Source organism: Hypanus sabinus, chromosome 6 (genome assembly GCF_030144855.1).
Source record: "Hypanus sabinus isolate sHypSab1 chromosome 6, sHypSab1.hap1, whole genome shotgun sequence".
Classification (NCBI taxonomy): domain Eukaryota; kingdom Metazoa; phylum Chordata; class Chondrichthyes; order Myliobatiformes; family Dasyatidae; genus Hypanus; species Hypanus sabinus.
In genome coordinates, this window is record NC_082711.1 from 45505650 (window position 1) to 45529502 (window position 23853).

General features: G+C 44.3%; 1 protein-coding gene across 1 annotated transcript in view; it reads right to left on the minus strand.

The window, feature by feature from the left end:
• The window catches only part of LOC132395433 (patched domain-containing protein 3-like), a 47083-nt gene that overhangs the window by 13219 nt on the left and 10011 nt on the right, over positions 1-23853 (minus strand). The window contains exons 2-3 of the mRNA XM_059972033.1: positions 4375-4496; positions 4129-4274 (exon numbers count right to left, since the gene is read on the minus strand). Of these exons, the coding sequence (XP_059828016.1) occupies positions 4129-4274; positions 4375-4496 (268 nt within the window). The remainder of the gene's footprint in view (positions 1-4128; positions 4275-4374; positions 4497-23853) is intronic.

Genomic DNA, 23853 nt, shown 5'->3' on the forward strand with positions numbered 1-23853 from the left:
AAGGAGCTTGGGAAGGACAAAATGGTGGAAAGGTACCTCAGTGAGCAGGGATGCAACTGGGAATTCAACACACCACAAACCTCTCACACAGGAGGCTCTTGGGAGCAGATGATTGGCATCACCCGAAGAATCCTTGATTCAATGTTTCTGCAGCAACGCACCCAACTGACCCATAAAGTACTGTGCACACTAATGGCAGAGGTCACAGCCATTGTAAATGAGCGACCACTCCTACCTGTATCTTTTGACACTTCATACTCTCACCATCAATGCTCCTTACCCAGAAGGCAGGATTTTCCCCTCTACCTGGAAACTTCTCAGACAAGGACTTGTACACAAAGCAATGGAGACAGGTTCAGGCTCTTGCAAATCAGTTCTGGTCCCGTTGGAGCCATGAATATCTACCTTTGTTGTAACACAGACAAAAGTGGACAGAACCTTGCAGGAACCTTCAAGCTGAAGATTTAGTTCTGCTCAGGGACAAGCAGATTGCCCACAACTGCTGGCCAATGTCCAGAATCACTGCCAAATTCCCTGGTAGGGATGGACATGTCAGGAAGTTTGAGTTGAAAACTTCTGACCAAGGTGATGTGAAAACTTACCAAAGACCAGTTGCAGAAGTTGTTCTGCTTCTACCTAAAGACTGATCTGAAGACTAAAGTTTTGTATCATGTTTATAGTGACCATTGCCCTTAATGCATTTATTTAGCTTTATTACATTTTCGCTTTAGTAATTCATTTGTAATTATTTTCTAGTTAAAGTTAAGGTTGATAACTACGTTGCAGTTGTTGAAGGTAAATTCATTATCTGTGATGTATCGCGGCATACTGCGATACATACCGCGATACAGTTTTGCATCCTATCAATGTCCTTCTGTAACCTCTGACAGCCCTCCACATCGTCCACAACACACCCAACCTTAGTGTCATCAGCAAAATTACTAACCCATCCCTCCACTTACTCATCCAGGTCATTTATAAAAATCCCAAAGAGTAAGGGTCCCAGAATAGATCCCTGAGGCACACCACTGGTCACCGGCCTCCATGCAGAATATGACCCGTCTACAACCACTCTTTGCCTTCTTTGGGCAAGCCAATTCTGGATCCACAAAGCAATGTGCCCTTGGATCCCATGACTTCTTACTTTCTCAATAAGCTTTGTATGTGGAACCTTATCAAATGCCTTGCTGAAATCCATATACACTACATCTACTACTCTTCCTTCATCATTGTGTTTAGTCACATCTTCAGAAAATTCAATCAAAACTGGGCTGAGAAGTGGCAGATGGAGTTCAACCCAGATAAGTGTGAAGTGGTTCATTTTGGTAGGTCAACTATGATGTCAGACTATGGTATTAATTATAAGACTCTTGGCAGTGTGGAGGATCAGAGGGATTTTGGTGTCTGAGTCCGTAGGATGCTTAAAGCAGCTGCGCAGCTTGACTCTGTGGTTAAGAAGGTGTACGGTGTACTGGCCTTCATCAATCTTGGAATTGAATTTAGGAGCCAAGTTAATGTTGCAGCTATATAGGACCCTAGTTCAACCCCATTTGGAGTACAGGTAGTCTGCGAGTTATGAACGTCCGACTTACGGACAACTCGTACTCACAAACCCAGGAAGGAAAACGCTGTCCACCATTTTAAGGTCGATCGCAGCACCGAATGCCATTTTAAGTCGTTGCCATTGACACTGTGTTGAGTGTGTAAATTTGTAATTGGCTTAAATTGTTCTTAGCAAGATAGCAAGATTCACCCCGACCCCCCCCCCCCCCGTTTTGGTCGGCTGCTGGCACAGTGAGATCAGCGCCGGGCAGGAGAATGGAGGTTTCCGATTTCGATCCAGTGACAGACCGCTCCCGTGCTGGGTTGATGTCGATCCAGTGACTCCCATACCATCCGTGCCGGGGCGATGTCGAACTTGCAACTCAACCTCGTAAAAAAAAACACTGCCACCTCTAGTTTAAATTCCCACGCAGAATATCGTGGAGGATCAAATACCCAAACCCAGCACAGCCCCCCACTTGTCCCATTTAACCTGTCCCAGTGTGGTGGACTTTCGAACCCGGGGAATTCAGTGCAGTGGTCCTTAGGACCCAGCGGACCTCGGAAGCCGGTGGAGCTCGGAACCCGCCGCCTGCAGTGGTTCTGTTCCATTGATGGGAAGTGAAGCGATTGAAAATAAAGTGGAAATAATAAAGCATTTAGAAAGAGGTGAAATGTCATCGGTCATTGGAAGAGCGTTAGGCTACAGTCAGTCAACGATTGGAACAATTTTAAAGGATAAAGTGAGAATAATGGAGCATGTGAAAGGCCTTGCCCCCATGAAAGCTACAATTATTACTAAGCAATGCAGTAGTTTAATTATTGGAATACATGTTTCTTAAGTGTTTTATATGCATAGGAAGGTAAAATATATACTATATACTAAGACAAACGTTTGATTAACTGATGCTAAATAATACTGGTTGTACTTGTTCCAACTTACGTACAAATTGGACTTAAAGACAGGAATGGAACTGGTACGAAACCCAGGGACCACCTGTATTGTGCTTAGTTCTGGTTGCCTCACTACAGGCAGGTTGTGGAAGCCATAGAAAGGGAGAAGAGGAGATTTACAAGGATGTTGCCTGGATTGGGGAGCATGCCTTATGAGAATAGGTTGAGTGAACTCGGCCATTTCTCCTTGGAGCGATGGAGGATGAGATGTGGCCTGACAGAGGTGTATAAGACGATGAAAGGCAGTGATCATGTGGGTAGTCAGAGACTTTTTCCCAGGGCTGAAATATTTGCCACAGGAGGACACAGGTTTAAGGTGCTGTGGAGTAGATACAGAGGAGATGTCTGGGGTAAGTTATTTACTCAGAGAGTGGTGAGTCTGTGGAATGGGCTGCTGGCAACAATGTTGGAGGCGGATACAATTGGGTCTTTTAAGAGACTTCTGGATAGGTACATGGAGCTTAGAAAAATAGAGGGTTATAGGTAAGCCTAATAATTTCTAAGGTAGGGACATGTTCAGCACAACTTTGTGGGCTGAAGAGCCTGTATTCTGCTGTAGGTTTTCTGTGTTTCTATGGATCAGCCATGATGAAATGGCAGAACTGACTCAACAGGCCAAAAGTCCTAATTCTGCTCCTCTATCTTATGGTCTTATGGTCTATCTTTGTATCCACATTAGTCATAGTTAAGGTCCCATAAAAGGGGAAAATAACTAATGTTGTTATTTTGTTTAAGAAGGGCAACAGGTATAAAGCAAAACATTATAGGCCTGTGAGCCTTACATCAGTGACAGGGAAAGTATTGGAGATGATTCTACTGACAGGATTTACTCATAATTGGGAAAATATGGAGTTTGGGGTAGTGTGCATGGTATGGTGCAGGGCAAGTCCTACCTCACAAACGTAACTTTTTTTTGGGTAAGTGACAAGGATCATTGATAAGGTTACGGTAGTGAATATTGTGCATGTGAGCTTTAATAAAGCAATAATTATCCTTTTGATATACTGGTCTGAAGTATTAGGTTCGCATAGGATAGTTGGATAGTTAATTAGTTGGTAAATCTCATCCAACCATTGCTTGGTTATTAGAAGACAGAGGAGGGGTATTTTTCTAGTTGCAGACCTGTAACCAGTGGTTCCAAAAGGAATAATGCTGGGAACTTGGTTGTTTGTAAAATAGGTTAATGATTGGTATCAAAATGTAGATGGCCTGATGACTCAGTGTGCAAATGAAACAAAAATTGTGTCGCAATGAGGAAAGTTGTCGTAAGATTTAGCAAAATCAGGTCGAAATTTGGTCAGACACATAGCAGATTGTTTGTAATCTGGAAAAATGAGTGGTGATGTGACAGATTTTTTGGGAGGTTAAATACAAGAGGAACGTATGTGGGAATTGACAGGACTCATAGGAGCACTGATATACTATGAGATCTAGGAGAAGTTTATATCTCCTTGAAAGTAGCAACACAAGTCAGTAGGGTGGTATGGAAGGTGTGCAGTGTGATTGCCTCCCTGATCAGGGTATGGAGTGTAAAAATTGACACATCACATTGCAGCTACATAAAAGCTTGGTTAGGCCACATCTGGACAATATTCTAATCATGCTTATGGTATTGAGGTAAATGCAACTTGCCTAGAATGAGGAATGGTGCATTAGCCGTATTGATGGCAAATTTCATCCCACAAAACATCAGCAATCCAAATCCTGATAGTACGGCAAGTCCAGCTGAAATAACTCCCAGAGCAGCAACCCAGACTTTGTTCCTCACACAGTCAAACCTGAAAATAAATTTGGTAGTCTTCCATAAGACAAGATAAGTTTTATTTATATGTTCAATGAAAATATATCAAAAATGAATCTGACAGTACCCCATCTTACCTCATGCAAGATGAGATGGAAAAAAAGATCGAAAGAAAATAAGTGACTGAGAACAAAGGAATGATTTTTTCAGCATTTCCCTCAAATTCTTCTTGCCTTGATATTGATGTGAAATAAGACACCTATAAGTTAGGGGCAAATGTTAAATAATTATACAAAGTATTTCTGAATTATTCTCAAGCAAATTTCAAACAAATTCCAAAAGATTTACCACTCCATCATGAAAACAAATAGTCATTCAATGTGTATCAAGCAGTTGCAACTAACAAGAGGCTTAATTCATACTTAGGAACAAATTGCTTTGAAAGCATGTTAAGAACACTAAAGCAAATATTGACCATTCACAAGGAAAACTGATGGCCTTTTTTGTTGAATATAATGTTTCATACTCATATACACGACTAATGTTGAAGAATGACATTTTTACATTTTAGTTTAATCAGTTACAGAAACGCAGAATGAAATTGTGTGTTATCATTCAATACCTACTGAATAGAATTTAGTGTCAGCATTCAATGGCGTAGTTTGGAGTTCAGAAAAAGGAGACTATATTTTGATATAGATCGATAGTTTCACTCCACTTAAGTTAAGATTTTATGTCGTTAGGTATGCTAAGCAACATTTTGCTAAATTCCATTAGGAACTCTTCTGAAATTCTTGGTGAGTGTAGACTACTGGGTCACAATAATTCCTTTCTTCCTTATGTCTCAGAAGCATGGAAATAATTTGCTAATTTGGTTTATTACTGTCACAGGTACCTAGGTATAGTGAAAAGCTTTGCCATCCATACAGATCACTTCATTAATCGAGTACATTGACACAGTCCAACAGAAAAGCACCATGTAATGTTACGTGTACAGAGAAAGTACAGTGTAAGTGGTCAGTAAGGTGCAAGCCTATGATAAGGCACCTTGTGATATCAAGAGTCCACCTTAACATGCAACAGATCCATTCAACAGCAACATAGATGTTGTTCCTGAAACTGATGGTGTGAGTAAAAGGCAAAAGCAATAACAGAATACAGAATAAAGTGCTACATTTAACAGCACTTGGTCCATGGCCCACAATATCTTAGCAATTCAAGTGTTCTTCTAGGTACTCCTCAAGTATTGTGGGAGCACGTGCCTCCACCAACCAGTCAGGCACTGTGATTGGACAATACAGCACAGGAATAGGCCCTCTGGCCCATGATGCCACTGAATATGATGCCAAATTAAACTAATCCCTTCTGCCTGCACATGATCCATATCCCTCCATACTCTGCATGTTTAGTTAGTCTATCAAAAAGCACCCTCATCCCCACTGCCAACCCTGAAAGCTCATTTGATGCATCCATCTCTCTGTGTGAAAAAAAATTGCCTTCCACATCTCCTTTAGACTTGCCCTCTCACACCCTAAAGGAATGCTCTCAAGTACTCAATATTCCTATACTGGGAAAATTATTCTGGCTGCCTACCCTTTCTATGCTGCTCTCAATTTTATAAACTTATATCAGGTCTGCAGAAAAAAACACAAGTTTGTCCAGCCTCTCCTTATAGCCAATAGCCTTTAATCTAGGCAGCATCCTGATAACCTCTTCTTCACCCTTTCCTTCTTGCAATGGGGTAACCAGACTGTATGGAATGCTTGGTACAGCTTAACCAAGGTTTTATACAGTTGCTTAAATGACTTCCTTACTCTTGTATTCTTAGTCCCTAATAATTAAGACAAGCTTTCCACATGCCTTCTTTACTACTCTAGGTACTTGTGTTACCACTTCCAGGGAGGTATGGATTTCGACCCCAAGGTCCCTCTGTGCATCAATGCTGTTAAAGGTCTTGTTAACTGTATACTTTCCCCTTGGATCTGACCTCCTAAAGTGCAAAACCTCACACTTGACCATATTAATCTTTACTTGCCACTTCTCCATCCACAACTATAACTGATCTGTATCTTCTAATTACCTTTATTGTCCATAACTCAAACAATTTGAGTCACCTACAAACTTACAACCCATATACATTTTCATCCACGAATTAACCCGTCTACATTTTTGTTCTCAAATCCCCTTTAAAGTGTTTCCTCCTTTCCATAAAACTGTGCCATTTGTTCATAGACAAGTCTGCTATATCTTGTAACAGTTTCTTTAAAAAACACTCTATTCTGAGCTCCATTGGAAGTGATTACCAGATGGAGAAAGAAAACAATTCAAACATGTTCATGAAATCTCCATGAAGGTGATATCCCCACCATATGACTCATGAGCCCCTGCCCCATGATCTCCAAAATAGAAAAGAATATCTGAATGATATTAAAAACCTTGTCTATTCAATGAGAGCACACAGGAACTGTGAAGGAGTGCACTTGGTCCCAAATTTCTCATTCCTATCAAGTATCTCCTATCCTAAATTAGTAGCATCTCATCAGCTAGCTCAAACCCAAAGAACTGTAGTGGAAATAAATAAATTTCAATCTTGAGGGACCATCCTAACCCATCACCTTTACAATCTTAAAACATATGCAGCAAACACATGGAAACATCATTTCCTGCAAGAAATATATGGTTGTTTCTTCACTGTTACTTGATTTAAATGCTTTAATTTCCTATCCAGCAGTACTGTGGGAAGGACTATAGCAGTTCAGGTTAAACGTTTTCATGGGAAGTGAGAAATGGGTAATAAATACAGTCCTTGAGAGTAACACCCACTTCTCATAAAATGAATTATCATGTAGATCTGAATCCTTGATGACTATTTCAATTCTTAACTTAAATGTTGATCATGTGTTCATGAAAGTAAGGGGAAGTGGTTTGGAAGATATTGGAGTCAATTGTTAAGGATGAGGTGATAGAGTACTTGGTGACACAGGACAAGATAGTACAAAGTCAGCCTAGTTTCTCTCAGGGAAAATCCTGCCTGACAAACCTGTTGGAATTCTTTGATGAGATGACCAGTGGGATAGATAACGGGGATGCAGTGGATGTTGTATATTTGGACTTTCAGAAGGCATTTGGCAAGGTGCCACATATGAGGCTGCTTACCAAGTTAAGAGCCCATGGTGTTACAGAAAAGTTACTAACATGGTTGGAGTTTTGGATGATTGGTAGGAAGCAATGAGTGGGAATAAAAGGATCCTTTTGTGGTTGGCTGCTGGTGACTAGTGATGTTTCAGAGTGGTCAGTGTTGGGACCACTTCTTTTTATGCTGTATATAATTAAGACCATTAGACATAAGATATAGGAGCAGAAGTAGCCATTCAGCCTATCGGGTCCGCTCAGCTATACAATCATGGGTTGGTCCAATTCCTCCAGTCATCCCCACTTCTCTGTCTTCTCCCTCCACAGCTGCTCATGGCAACAAATTCCACAGATCTGCCAAACAATTACTAAGCTTACCCATAGTCCTATATTTTTCTAAGCTCCATGTACCTATCCAAGTCTCTTAAAAGACCCTATCATATCCACCTCCACCACCATTGCCAGCAGCCTATTCCATGCACTCACCACTCTCCACGTAAAAAAACTTACAACTGACATCTCCTCTGTACCTACTCCCCAACACCTTAAACCTGTGTCCTCTTGTGGCAAATGTTTCAGCCTTGGAAAAAAGAAACCTCTGACTATCCACACGATCAATGCCTCTCATCATCTTTACACCTCTATCAGGTCACCTCTCATCCTCTGTTGCTCCAGGGAGAAAAGGCTGAGTTCACTCAACTTGTTTTCATAAGGCATGCTCCCCAATCTAGGCAACATCCTTGTAAATCTCGTCTGCACCCTTTCTATGGTTTCCACATCCTTCCTGTAGTGAGGCGACCAGAACTGAACACAGTACTCCAAGTGGGGACTGACCAGGGTCCTATATTGCTGCAACATTACCTCTTGGCTCTTGAACTCAATCCCATGATTGATGAAGGCCAATACACCGTATGCCTTCTAAACCACAGTGTCAACCTGTGCAGCTGCTTTGAGCGTCCTATGGACTCGGACCCCAAAATCCCTCTGATCCTCCACACTGCCAAAAGTCTTACCATTAATACTATATTCTGCCATCATATTTGACCAACCAAAATGTCCCACCTCACACTTACCTGGGTTGAGCTCCATCTTCCTGTTTATTTCTTCCACCAAAGTGCATGACCATACACTTTCCAACATTGTATTTCATTTGCCACTTCTTTGCCCATTCCCCTAAGCTATCTAAGTCTTTCTGCAGGCTCTCTGTTTCATCAACACTACTCAATCCTCCAACTATCTTTGTATCATCGGCAAATTTATCCACAAAACCATTAATTCCATAGTTCAAATCATTGACTTACATCGTAAAAAGCAGTGGTCCCAACGCTGACCCCTGTGCAACTCCACTGGTAACCAACAATCAGCTAGTGTTTACTGTCAATCTCTGCTTTCTGCTGATCACCCAATGCTCCACCAATGTTAATAACTCCCCTGTAATTCCATGGGTTCTTATCTTGCTAAGCAGCGTGTTCTACAGCACCTTGTCAAAGGCCTTCTGAAAATCCAAGTCCCCCACATCTACTGCATCTTCTTTGTCTACCCTGCTTGTAATTTCCACAAGAAATTGCAGTAGGTTCATCAGGTAGGATTTTCCTATCAAGAAACCATGCTGGCTTTGGCCTATCTTGTCATGTGCCTCCAGGTACTCTGTAATCTCATCCCTAACAATCGCTTCCAACAGCTTCCCAACCACTGATGGTAGGCTAATAGGTCTATAGTTTCCTTTCTGCTGCCTCCAACCCTTCTTAAATAGAGGAGTAACATTTGCAATTTTCCAGTCAACCAGTGCAATGCCGGAATCTATCAATTCTTGAAAGATCATTGTTAATGTCTCTGCAGTCTCTCCAGCTACTTCTTTCAGAACCTGAGGGTGCATTCCATCAGGAACAGGAGATTTATCCACCTTCAGACCATTCAGCTTCCTGAGCACCTTCCCAGTCATAATTTTCAGTGTCCTGACACTTTTGAATGTCCAGTGCACTGCAGATGTCTTCCACTGTGAAGACTGATGGAAAATACACATTCAGTTCCTCATCCATCACTGCATCACTCATTACAATATCTCCAGTGTCATTTTCTATTGGTCATACATCTACCCTCAACTCTCTTTTATCCTAGTATCTTCTTTGATATTAGTTGCCATCTTCCTATCATACTTCATCTTTTCCTTCCTAATTACCTTCTGATTTTACTTCTGCAAGTTTTTATAAGGTTTCCAATCCTCTATCTTCCCACTAGCTTTCGCTTCCTTTTGTGCCCTCTCTTTTGCTTTTACTTTGGTTCTGACTTCACTTGTCAGCCGTGGTAGTGTCTTTCTTCCATTCGAAATTTTTTTCTTATTTGGAATATATCTGTCTTGTACTTCCCTCATTTTTCGCAGAAACTCCAGCCATTCCTGCTCTGCTGGTTTTCCTGCTAGTGTCTCTTTCCAGTCAACCCTGGCTAGTTTCCCTCGCATTCCATTGTAATTTCCTTTATTCCACTGAAACATTGACACATTGAAATTTAGCTTCTCCTTCTAAAATTTCAAAATGAATTTGATCATATTGTGATCACTGTTCCCTAAAGGTTCCTTAACCTTAAGCTCTCATATCAGCTATGGATCATTGCACAACACTTAATCCAGCACAGCCCTAGTGGGCTCAACAAAAGGTTGTTCTAAAAAACCATCCCTTAGATATTCTATAAATTCTTTCTCTTGAGATCCAGTACTGGCCTGGTTATCCCAATCCACTTTCATGGAAAAATCCCCAATGAATATCATGACATTGCCCTTCTGACATGCCTTTTCTATCTCCTGCTGTAATTTGTAATCCATATCCCAGCTGCTGTTTGGAGGCCTGTATACAACTGCCATTAGGGTCCTTTTACCCTTGCCATTTCTTAACTCATCCCATAGAGACTCAACACCTTCTGATCCTATGTCATCCCTTTCTAATGATTTAATATTATTTCTTATACACAGGACCACACCACCCCATCTGTCTACTAACCTATCTTTCTTATACATCATATACCCTTGGCTCTTCAGCTCCCAATGGCAGCCATCCTTTAGCCAAGTTTTGGAGATGGCCACAACATCATAGTTGCCAATCTGTCACTGAATGTCAAGATCATCCATTTTATTTCTTATGCTGTGTGCACTCAAATGCAACTTTTTCAGTACAGTAATTGTTGCTTTCTGTTTCAACTGCACCACACCTCTATTGCCCTCTCACGCATCTCACTGTCATGGTCCCGTCTGGCTATCCCCCATTTCACTCCTCCCTCCTTGATTGTGCTTTAATTCCCGTCATCCAATTCCAATTGCTGCTAGTTCAATCAGTGATGGCACACTTGGTTCCCATTAGAGAATATAGGATAAGAACTCTGGCAGTAAAGTCATGGGTTGCCAGTTCGTTGATCAACTCTAGGGTGTGTAAGCCTCATTTCCTGATATCCTAGGACTGTTAGTTTTAAGCTCCGCTTCATTCTCTGGATACTCTACATTAACTATGTCTCTAAGTCAAGATTCCCCTAGCTACCTGTTCCACGTTCACGACTGTGCTAGCGCCTCTCTACCCTGCCTCCGACCCTGTGTCCTGCACTTGGATTTGTCCCCTTGCAACAGAACGAACTGGCCAAGAATGAACCCAGCGAACACGGACCTTATGCAACAAACCCTTGCCAGCCAGGGCTCCCTACTGGGTATCCAAGTTCAACTGCTCAGAGAGGTCATAGAAAACCTTCGTGCTCTGTCCAAGTATGTAAAGAAGGTAAGTGAGCAGGTCAACCACGTATCTGCTCCCCTTACTCCGTCCCTTCCAAGATCCCAGTCGGACCAACCTGCTCTGTCTGGGCTGACAATACAATCACCAAGAGAGCCGCACGTTCCTGAACCAGAACCCTACACTGGGGACCTAGGGAAATGCCAGGCTTTCTTACAGCAATGCACCTTGGTTTTTGAGCAACAGCCATGTACATACACCACCAACAGATCAAAGATAGCATATATTATGGGGTTGTTGCAAGGGGATACCTTAGCATGGGCCACCGCGATCTGGGACAACAAGGCAGAGATCTGCTCCTCCTTCTCCACGTTCGTCTCCGAAATGAGGAAGGTTTTTGAATGACCCATTCGCGGTAAGGACACCACTAGGTGCCTACTGACTCTCTGTCAGGATTTGTGAAGCATAGCAGAATACTCCATAGAGTTCCAAACATTAGCGGCTGACTCTGGGTGGAATGACGAGGCTGTACGGGATGTATTTCGACACGGTCTCTCTGACAAGATAAAAGATGAATTAACGGCATGGGATGATGCTAATAGCCTGGTCTCTTTGGTCTCTCTTGCCACCAGGCTAGATAATCGACTTTGAGAGCATCTGAGAGAGAAAACTAGTCGTCCCACTCCTCGGGTCATTCCACGGCCCACCTTACTATTTTCGGCCAGCCTCTCTTCCCTGTCCGCACCTACTGTTCTGGTGAGTCAGGTGACAATCCCTTCAGTCCCCCAAGCCCGGATGCAGATCCAGGCTACAGTGAACTACCTCCAACAATTCCTGTCTGTATCCTGTCTGTATTCCTGTCTGACTCCAGTGCCAAGGGAAATCTGTTGGACAATGACGTAGCCTCCCAAGCCGGAATTCCTTGGGAACCATTAAGTACTCCTCTGGAGGCCCGGGCACTGGACAGGAGATTTCTTGTTCGGGTCACTCACTGTATACCACCCCTGACCTTGATTTTGTCTGGAAACCATCGGGAGCAGGTACAATTTAATTTAATCCAGTCTCCTCAAGCCCCTATAATTCTGGGATACCCCCTAGTTGAACCACCACAATCCCCACATTGACTGGTCTACTGGGAGGATAACCAGCTGGAGCCCATTTTACCACGCCACCTGTCTGCAGTCGGCCCAATCCCCTAGGGAGGCTACCACCACCTCGCCTGTCTTGGAAACTCTCGACTTGTCCAGAGTTCCCGTAGAATACCACAACCTGGGACAGGTATTCAGCAAACAATGGGCTCTTTCCTTGCCTCCACACCGCCCGTATGATTGTGCTATTGACCTTCTCCCCGAGGCCTCGTTACCCACCAGTCACCTGTATAACTTGTCCCAGCCTGAGAGAGAAGCCATGGAGAAATACATTCGTGAGTCTCTTGCGGCAGGCATTATTCGACCCTCATCCTCCCCGGTGCGCCCAGGTTTCTTTTTTTGTGGAGAAAATGGATGGGTTGCTATGCCACTGTATCAATCACCAAGGCCTTAACAACGTAACCATTAAAAACAAGTACCCACTGCTGCTCATTAACTCAGCATTTGAACCACTTCACGGAGCCACCACTTTTTTGAAGTTGGACCTTCGAAGCGCCTACCATCTAGTCAGAATTAGTGAGGGAGAGGAGTGGAAAACAGCATTTAATACCCCGCTAGGTCATTTTGAATACCTGTTCATGCCATTTGGCCTCACCAATGCCCCTGGCATTTTTCAGGCCCTGTTTAATGATGTGCTGAGGGACTTTATTAATGGCTTTGTGTTAGTCTATCTAGATGACATCTTGATATTCTCCAGCAGCCTCCAGAAACACATTGAACATGTCCGTCGAGTCCTAAAGAGACTGCAGGAGAACAAGTTATTTGTGAAGGCGGAGAAGTGTGAAATCCACTCCCCTCAGTCAGCTTCCTGGGCTACATCATCGACAGTGGGTAAGTGAGGGCAGATCCCGAGAAGATTCGGACAGTGGAAGAATGGCCCAGACCCATGACCCGCAAGCAACTTCAGCAGTTTTTGGGGTTTGCAAACTTCTATCGCCAGTTTATCAGAGATTACAGTCGGGTGGTGGTGTCCCTTACCCAATTTACCTCACCTACAACATCTTTTCTTTGGGAATCCGAGGCTGACTCAGCATTCAGTGAACTGAAGATGTGTTTCACAGCTGCTCCCATCCTGGTCCAACCGGACCCCTCCTGTCAATTCATTGTGGAGGTTGACGCCTCCGACTCTGGGTGGGAGCAGTTCTGTCCCAACGTTCAAGTTCTGACCAGAAGCTTCATCACTGTGCCTTCTTTTCTCACTGGCTGTCTCCCACTGAACAAAATTACGACATGGGGAACCGGGAGCTACTGGCGGTCAAACTGGTATTGGAGTGGGCGGAACACCAATTTATCATCTGGACCAACCAGAAGAACCTTGCATATATCCAAACTACCAAACGTCTGAATTCCCGCCCAGCTGGTTGGGCATTATTTTTTGGTCGATTCAGATTTGCACTCACCTATCATCCAGGTTCCAAGAACGGGAAACCTGACACGCTCTTCCGCCGATACAATTCCAAGGAGGACTTTTCCAGCATGGAGACCATCCTCCCTGCATCCTGTGTGGTGGCAGCCCTCACTTGTGAAATCGAGGCTATTGTAAAAGCCCAACGGGATGACCCTGACCCCAGCAATGGACCCGCCAATCGCCTTTTTGTGCCTGATTCCATTTGATCTCAGGTTCTCCAGTGGGGGCACACATCTCGGTTAGCCTGCCACTCTGGAAGTAATTGGACACTGTCCCTCCTGAAAAGACACTGTCGGTGGCCTTCCATGGATGTCGCTACCCGTTCCTATGTCTCTGCATGTTCCGTCTGTGCCCGTGGAAAAGCCTCCCACCGGCCACCTGCTGGATTACCTCATCCCTTACCTGCCCTTAGTCGTCCTTGGTCACAGATAGCCCTGGATTTCGTCACCAGACTACCCACATCACACAGAAACACCACCATACTCACCGTGGTAGACCTTTTCTCCAATATGGTGCACTTTGTAGACCTCCCTAAAGTCCCTTCAGCTCAGGAGACCACAGACCTTCTTGTCCGCCACGTCTTCTGCCTCAACAGAATTCCTGTGGGTATCGTCTCTGATCAGGGTCCCCAATTCATCTCGCAGGTATAGCATGCCTTCTGTCAACCCCTGGGTGCCTCCGTTAGCCTATCATCTGGCTTCCACCCATGGACAAACAGGTAAATGGAACAGGTCAACCAGGATATGGAGGTGATGCTACATTGCATCATAACCAACAAACCATCTACCTGGATTGACCACCTCGCATGGGTAGAGTATGCCCACAACCCTCTGGTTAGTACTGCCACTGAAAGATCTCCTTTTGAACGCTCTCTTGGGTACCAACCCCCGTTGTTTCACGCTTAAGAGGAGGAGATTGCGGTGCCGTCTGTTCAGTCCCATATTGATCGGTGCTGTAAGGTTTGGGAGGACACATGCACGACTCTGCTCTGATCAGCTGATCATAACTGGAGGATTGCCGATCGCCATCGGACTCCAGCACCTGAATATCGACCTAGGCAGAAGGTGTGGTTCTTGTCCAAGGACATTCCTCTCAAGAACGAGCCTAAGAAACTCGCCCCTTGCTTCCTGGGACCTTTTGAGGTCAAAAGTATCATCAAGCCCACAGCAGTCTGACTAAAACTGGATAAATCTATGCATATCCACCCTACCTTTCATGTTTCCCAATTAAAACCAGTTTCTGTCAGCCCCTTGTGTCCTCCGACCGAAACTCCTCCACCCACCCAAATCATCGACGACCACCCGGCGTACGCCGTCCAGCGGCTACTGGATGTGCGCCATCGGGGCAGGGGCCTCCAATACCTGTTTGACTGGGAAGGATACGGCCCAGAAGAACGTTCCTGGGTTCTGCATTCCTTCATCCTGGATCCTTCTCTCATCCGTGACCCATCGGGACCATCCAGACAAACCTGCAGGTTCACCTGGAGGCGCCCGTTGAGGGGTGGGGTATTGTCATGGTGCCATCTGGCCATCCCCCATCTCACTCCTATCTCCTTTATTGAGCCTTAATTCCAGTTGTCTGATTCCCATTTGCTGCTAGTTCAATCAATTAAAGCATACCTTGTTCCCACCAGAGAATATAGGATAAGAACTCTGGCCACACAGTCATGGTTTGCCAGTTCGTTGCTCAATTTTAGTGTGTGTAAACCTTGTTACCTGATCCCTTAGGGCTGTTATTTCTAAGTTCCGCTCCATTCTTGGATACTCTATGTAAACTTTGTCTCAGAGTCTAGATTCCCCTGGCTACCTGTTCCATGTTCGTGACTGTGCTAAGGCCTCTCTACCCTGCCTCCGTGCCTGTGTCCTGCACTTGGGTTCGTCCCCAGTCACTCCCTTGCAACAGAATGAACTGACTGTGATTATGCCTCATCTCCTGCCTGTTCTTTCTATCATTTCTGTTGCATGCCACCTTTGATTTATTTCTGTTTTTCCCTTCCTCTGCTCTATCACTGCTTCCCATCCCCCTCCCGAACAGCTCTATTAAGGATATTGGACCTTTTGGGGTTCAGAGGTAACCTGCCCTTTTTGTACAGGTTGTACCTCCCCCAGAAGAGGCCCCAGTGATCCAGGTACCCAAAGCCCTGCCCCCCACACCACTCTCTCAGCCATGCATTAATGCGCCTGACCATGCTATTCTTGCACTCGTTAGCATGTGGCACAGGCAGCAATCCTGAGATTACTACCCTGGAGGTCCTGCTTTTCAGCTTCCTCTCCAACTCCCTGAATTCTCTCTTCAGGACTTCCTCCCTTTTCCCACTATGTCATTGGTACCATCGTGTACCAAGCCTTCTGGCTGTTGACCCACTCCCTTCAGAAAACTCCTCACCCAATCCGAGACACCCCGTATCCTGGCATCTGAGAAGCAACACACCATGCGGGTATCTCTATCAGGCTGACAGAACCACCTGTCTGTTACCCTCGCTATTGAATCCCCTGTGACTACCGTATTCCTCATCTTCTCTCCCTTCTGCATCAAGGAACCAGGCTCAGTGCCGGAATGCTGATCACTGTGACCATCCTCTGTCAGGTCACCCCCCCTCAACAGCATCCAAAACGAGATGATGATTACTGAGGGGAATGGCCAGAGGGGTGCTCTCTACTATCTGAGCTCTTCCCATCCCTTTCCTGACAGTCACCCACTTGTCTAACACCTGCAGCCTCGGGGTGAGTAACTCCTTGCAGTTCCTATATCTGTCCTGCACACTTTCCCTAATAAGCTGTTTTAGATAATGGAATAGATGGCTTTATTGCCAAGTTTGCAGATGATATGAAGATTGGTGGAGGGGCAGGTAGTGTTGAGGAAACAGGTAGAATGCAGAAGAGCTTAGACTAATGTTGGAAATTGCATGGTCATGTACTTTGGTAGAAATAAATGAGTCCATGAGCAGGATTCCCTAGAAGTTAACTTGCAGGTTGAGTCAGTAGTAGAGAAGGCAAATGAAACATTGGCATTCTTTTCAGGAGGTCAAGAGAATATAAAAGCAGGGAATATAAAACTAACACTTTATAAGACATTGGTCAGACTGCAGGGAGTATTGTGAGCAACACTGGGCACCTTATCTAAGAAAAGCTATGCTGGCATTGGAGAGAGTCCAGAAGAAGTTCATGAGAATGATTCCAGGAATGAAAGGGTTAACATATGAGGAGTGTTTGGCGGCTCTGGGTTGGGTACTCACTGGAGTTTAAAATAATGAGGGGTGGATCTCATTGAAACCTATTGCATATTGAAAGGCCTGGACAGAGTGGATGTGGTGATGATGTTTCCTATAGTGGGAGAGTCTAGGACTAGAGGACATTGCCTCAGAATGGAGTGGTGTCCATTTAGAAGAGAATGAAGAGGGATTTATTTAGCCAGAGGGTAGTGAATTTGTGGAATTTGTGAAAACAAAGTCATTGTGTATACTTAAAGCGGGGATTTAGGCGGGAAAAGGTAGAAGACATGGACTTCGAGGATTCTTAAAATGAATGATATTTCAATCTATGGATCCTTGTATTTTGTTATAAGGCTGGAGACCTTTGCAAAAATTGTTTTAGATAGTTTCTGCAATTTTGCAACAATCAGTGAGTGTTCAAGCAAATAGAAGTGATGAATGAGCTGCTAGACAGTAGAATTGCTTTGCCTAAAAGTGATGGAAGTTGAGATTGTAATGACAGAGAACAGCTCCATTTCTATTCAATTGATAACTGATGGCTGGGTTTAGGATGCTCTGAGAAATGCCTTTGGACTGAATATTTTCCACCAACAAACACTGGATAACTGAGGTCTCCAGCAGCATAGAATTGTCCTTTGTTCGGATTTGTTCATTCAGTTGTACTATTTATTTGTGCTTCCCTGTTGCCAAGGAACAGGATTTTACCATTCTTCAATTTTACCTTTGGAGATTGTTTATTTTGGACTGTGATGGGCAAACCAAGTTGGAAGCAGGGTTCAGAATTGACCTATTGACCTTATCAACTGTGCTGCTATTGAGAGAGAGGAGGGCAGACGTCCAGTGCAAATGTGAGAAAGAGAGAGAGAGAGAGAGAGAGAGAGAGAGAGAGAGAGAGAGAGAGAGAGAGAGAGAGAAGATTTAATGTTATGGTTCCTCGGCTGATAGGTTACTTTTCTCCAAGGACACTTTTGCCTACTTGTTAAGATTCCTGAAGAGACAGCAGGGGGGAGTTGGTTGATGGACAGCCGGTGTCCAGCATGTGGAGATGAAAAGCAGGTCTGCTAAGACACAGGGAGACACACCATGGGACACTGAACGAGCTTTGTGCACCCACATGAAAGTGGGGTTTTGGAGGATCAATTTGGGGAAATCGATCAGTGGCTCACGGTGTGAAAAGGTGTGACCAGTGGGGAACTATTTCTGTGTCCTCCCTTGTCTGGGTGATAGTTCCACCACTGAAGAATGGTCGTACATATCCTGGTCATAGTCGGTGACCATAACAAGACTTCAGAAGACAACAGAAAGATCAACAGCAATGGCACCACCTCTCCCTCTCTCTCTCTCTCTCTCTCTCTCTCTCTCTCTCTCTCTCTCTCTCTCCAACGATGCTCAAACAGCTACCTCGACCTGAACTGAACTGAACTCTTCACCATCGTAAGACTCTATCCATTTACCCCTAGCTCTGAAAGAGCCTGGTTTTGGTTGCTATTTCCACACTTCTGTATATATCATTGCTAACCTGTTCCATATATTTGCATTCATATTACTGTATTGCTTAGTTTACTAATAAACACTATTAGTTACTAGTAATACCAGACTCTAAATCTTGTTTTACATTTCTGCTGGTTCTTTAACCTGGTCACAGGGTACATGACAAAATCAAGAGTTAATAAGGTGAAGTAGTGAGGTTTTTTTTTGGTAGAAGCCAAAGTAACTATTGTGGAGCAGGTTATTGATGAGTAAGAGCCATTTGCCACTTGCTTCTCCATTTTCTTTTTTATGAGACTTGGCTTGGGTGGACATGTTGTCCTTTTTTTGAAGAGGGCATTTCTTAGTTACTTCAATATTATTGGGTACATGTCACTGTTGTCCACACATCTTACACCTTGGCTAGAGGCAGGTCTAAGTCTGAGAAAGTACGATAACAAGTAGCCCTCCTCAGAGTTGCAGCATTGTTCCCATAAGACCATAAGACCATAAGCCATCTTGTCCGAGACTCTCCCACCATGGGAAACATCCTTTCCACATCTACTCTGTCCAGGCCTTTCAACATTCGAAAGGTTACAATGAGATCCCCCCTCATTCTTCTGAATTCCAGTAAGTACAGACTCAGAACCATCAAAAGTTCCTTGTATGATAACCTTTTCATTCCCAGAATCATCCTTATGAACCTCCTTTGGACCCTCTCCAATGCCAGCACATCTTTTCTAAGATGAGGGGCCCAAACCTATTCAAAATACTCAAGGTGAGGCCTCACCAGTGCCTTATAAATTGTCAGCATCACATCCTTGCTCTTGTATTCTAGACCTTTTGAAATGAATGCTAACATGGCAATTGCCTTCCTCACCACCAACTGAAACTCCAAGTTATCCTTCAGGGTGTTCTGCACAAGGACTCCAAAGTCCCTCTGCATCTCAGATTTCTGGATTTTCTCCCCGTTTAGAAAATAGTCTGCACATTTATTTCTACTACCAAAGCTCATGAGCATGTATTTTGCAACATTGTATTTAATTTGATATTTTCTTGCCCATTCCCCTAATCTGTCTAAGTCCTTCTGCACCCTATCTGTTTCCTCAACACTACCTGCCCCTCCACCAATCTTTGTATCATCTATAAACTTGGCAACAAAGCCATCTATTCCTTCATCTAAATCATTTATATACAGCATAAAAAGAAGTGGTCCCAACACAGACACCTATGGAACACTACTAGTCACTGGCAGCCAACCAGAAAAGGATCCTTTTATTCCCACTCACTGCCTCCTACCAATCAGCTAATGCTCTAACCATGTTAGTAACTTTCCTGTAATACCATGGGCTCGTAACTTGGTAAGCAGCCTCATGTGTGGTACCTTGTCAAAGGCCTTCTGAATATTCAAATATACAACATCCACTGCATCCCCTTTATCTGTCCTATTTATAATCTCCTCAAAGAATTCCAAGAAGTTTGTCAGGCAAGATTTTCCCTTAAGGAAACCATGCCGACATTGTCCTATCTTGTCCTGTGTCACCAAGTACTCCAAATAACCACATCCTTAACAATTGACACCAATATCTTCCCAACCGCTGAAGTCAGGCTGACTGGTATTTAATTTCCTTTCTGCTGACTCCCTCCTTTCCTAAAGGGTGGCGTAACATTTGCAATTTTCCATTCCTCTGGCACCATGCCAGAGTCCAATGATTTCTGAAAGATCATTTCTAATGCTGCCACAATCTCTAACGCTACCTCTTTCAGAACTGCACCCTAGGGTGCAGTTCCTCTGCTCCAGGTGACTCATGTACCTTTAGGGCTTGCAGCTTTTTCAGCACCTTCTCTCTTGCAACTGTAATTGCACCCACTTCTCTTCCTTCACACACTACAATATCAGGCACACTCCAAGATCAATGTATTCCTTCCCTCCTATGTAGCCTACTATCCTCCATTTTTATTTCATCCATGCTTCTATCTAAGAGTTCCTTAAATGCCTCCATTGTATCAGCTGCTACCATTGTCCTGACCATAGTTTCAGGCACTACCACTCTGTGTGTAAAAGAACTACCTCTGTACTCTCCTCTAAACTTTTCTGCAATCACCTTAATGCCCTCTGGTATTAACCACGGGCGCACTGGTAAAAAGACACAGGCTGTCCACTCTGTCTATGTCTGTTATAATCTTGTACACCTCTATCAAGTTACTTTGCATCCTCCTTTGCTCTGAAGATAAAAATCCTAGCTCACACAAACTATCTTCTTCAGACATGTTCTCTAATCTAGTCAGCATCCTGGTAACACACACAAAATGCTGTTGGAATGCAGCAGGTCAGGCAGGATCTATAGGAAGAAGCAACATAGCACCAGCATCAGCCTACCCCCATCAAGGGCAAATATACTGTAAGGTGCCCAAAGAGGTCCTGTAAACTCATGAAGTTTCCCACTCACCCTTTTCATGGACTGTTTGTCCCCCTCCCATCAGGGGGAGTCTATATAGCATCCACGCCAGGACCACCAGTCTTAAAAACAGTTAGCTTCCTCTAGCAGTTAGGCCGATCAACACTTCTACCCACTGAAAAACCTCTCCACACCCCAACCATCACTATTTTATTATTTCCTGTCAGTCACTTTATGTACAGAGACTCCTGTGCCTTGCATCACTTTATAGCCAGGCAATCAATCTGTGTACACAAGCTATCATATGTTTTTTTTATATTTATTCTTTTTTTTATTGTGTTCTTTCTTTTATTCGTGTTGCTTTTGTGAAGCATCGGATCAACATTTTCATTCTCTTTTACCTTTGTGTACTGGAAATGACCTTAAACAATCTTGAAGAATATGTTCTATCTACTACCACCCACTGCATTCTATGAGCAAGCCAATTCCAAATCCATGCAGCTAAGTTTCCATGGGTCACAGTTATAGTAAGCAGCCGTCGATCCCAGGGGATCATGGGTTTGTGCCTCTGGTGGGTGTGTCCTCTCCGGGGCACAAGCCTGGACAGGAAGATTTGAAGAACCGGCTGTTGCCCATGCAGTTGGTTCCTCCCTCTCCACATCACTGATGTAGTCCAAGGGAAGGGCAAGCGCCGATACAGCTTGGCACCAATGTCGTTGCAGAGGCTGTCAGAGTGAAGTTGCATACAACATCAAACTGCCTTAGGGACCCTGGCTCTGGATTTCTTCCTTGGGATTTACTCCCAAAGCTTTTCCCATGGCTGGGTATGGCTGAGTATCAGGAATGGGACTGGATGGACCAAAAAGCAGGACGCAGGCACTGAAGTACTAGGGGGAGGACAGGATAGGGATGCCATGGCATTTAAGGGTTAATGCAGGCAAGGCTGGATCCAAGAGTTCAGACGAGGCAGGTAGGCAGGCAGGCAGGCAGATCCCACAGTTCGGAGCAGACAGATCTCACAGTTCGGGGCAGGCAGGCAGGCAGGCAGATTCCTCATGGCAGGCTGCAGGGATCCCGGGCAGGGCCGCCCCCCAGGCGGGAACACAGAGGCCGCGGCCAGTCGCGGACACCTGGGCAGGTGCGGGGCACAACCCATGGGAAACGAGGGGAGGAAAGGGTAGGAGTCCCTAGGGCGGGCCGCATGGATCCTGGGCAGGGCTGCCTCCCAGACAGAAAACACAGAAGCCTGGGCCAGTCGCGAACACCTTGGCAGGTGCGGGGCACAACCCTTAGGGAGCAATAGGTGGAAGGGGCAGAACTCCCCTGGACAGCGGCAGTCCAGCCAGAGCCACCCAACAGAGGCAACGGGTAGGAAGTTGGGTCCAGGGTGAACAGCAGAACTACAGTGATCCACCAGGTACATTGTTAAATTGGGAAAGGCAACCAACAGCGTGGCAGCGCAAGCAAAAAGAATAAGGCAGAACAGTGGGACCAGCGCATATTGGAGTATAAAAGTTGCATTGTTTGCTGTGTAACCAAAACTATGTAATCAGCTTTGAGTTTGCTATTTGCTATTCATGTATCCAATTTAGTAGGAGAATGAAATCTTAAGAATGTAGAAGATAATGGGGTGTTAATGAGAGGTAGCTAAGAGATGTAGATTAGAACATGATTAAGTCAATGGGTAGAAACAATAGTGGCGGATGTAATTGTGATACGCAACTGTAGACCGATTGCATATGCTAATGCAACTAAACCAGGAGACTGCTATAAAAAATGCTATGTACAAGGATCGGTGGGCAATCGGCGACTAGCTCAATGTCTGTCTCAGCTTTGATTTGCAAATTAACGTTTAATACTTCTTGAAGGATCTTCTGCGTCTCCTGGTCGTTTGTGGGGCACGAGAAACCACGACAAAATTGGCGACTGCAGCAGGACCAGAAAGAGACCCTCGGAAAGGAAACGGCATATTGGGGATGCTTCCCAGTCCTCTAGGGACCCCCACAAGGCTAACAGAATTAAGGGTGCACCCAAACAAAAGGTAAGCGCTTTTTGCGACGATTTGGACTAAGAATTCTGTTGGTTTTGGGGAGGTCTTGGAGTCTCAGAAGTGTGGAACCACTGCCGAAGGGTCTCTCCGGTCCAAAGAATCTGGCAGAATTGGGGGTTAACAGGAGGCTCAGAGGATTGATCAAGAGCACTGCAGTGAGTAAGTACAAGTAAGATAATAAGAAGTTAAGTGAAGAAAAATTCCACGTGGTGTTGGTAAGTCCCTGTGGATACCGCTTCGTATGAAACGAAGGTCTGAATGGGCAGGGAAAGGAAAAATAGAGAAAATCCTCGTGGATACCACCTTAAGAGATAAGGGTCTGAATAGACGAGGTGCATAGAGAAAATCCCTGTGGATACCCGCTTCGTATGAAATGAGGTCTGAAAGGGCAGGGAAAGGAAAATAGAGAAAATCCTTGTGGATACCGCCTTAAGAGAAAAGGGTCTGAATAGACGAGGTGCATAGAGAATATCCCTGTGGATACCGCTTCGTATGAAACGAAGGTCTGAACGGGCAGGGAAAGGGAAAATAGAGAAAATCCTCGTGGATACCTCCTTAAGAGATAAGGGTCTGAATAGACGAGGTGCAAAGAGAAAGTTCTGTGGATACTGCTCTGAATAGAGGTCTGCATGGGCAGAACAGAATAGGAAACAAGGACAATCCAATATATAGTTTAAACCGCTGGTAAATAGACGATAGACTAGGCATAGAATTAGAGTAAATAATATTACCCAGTAAACGAACTGTGAATCTCTGAAAAACCTTAAAAAGAGAGAACAACATGACAGGTAAAGGAACGGCAGTAGAGATTCTGAGCAAAAAAAATCCCAGTAAATAAGTATGAGATCACAAAAACTTCAGAAAAATGGGAAAAGAGAACCAAAAACCTGGTCACAAAATGGCCAAGAGAAGGAATATTTGATGTAAGCTTGTGCAAACAAATGGAGGCACTAATTAAAAATTACAAACCAAAAGATAAATCTAAGAAAAGAGGGCAAAAAAGAGAACGAGAAATGGAAGTGCTAAGACTCTTCAGAACGGAGGGAGAAAGGCTGAGGAGGACAGGTAGAATATTGATTACAAGCGAGGAAGAC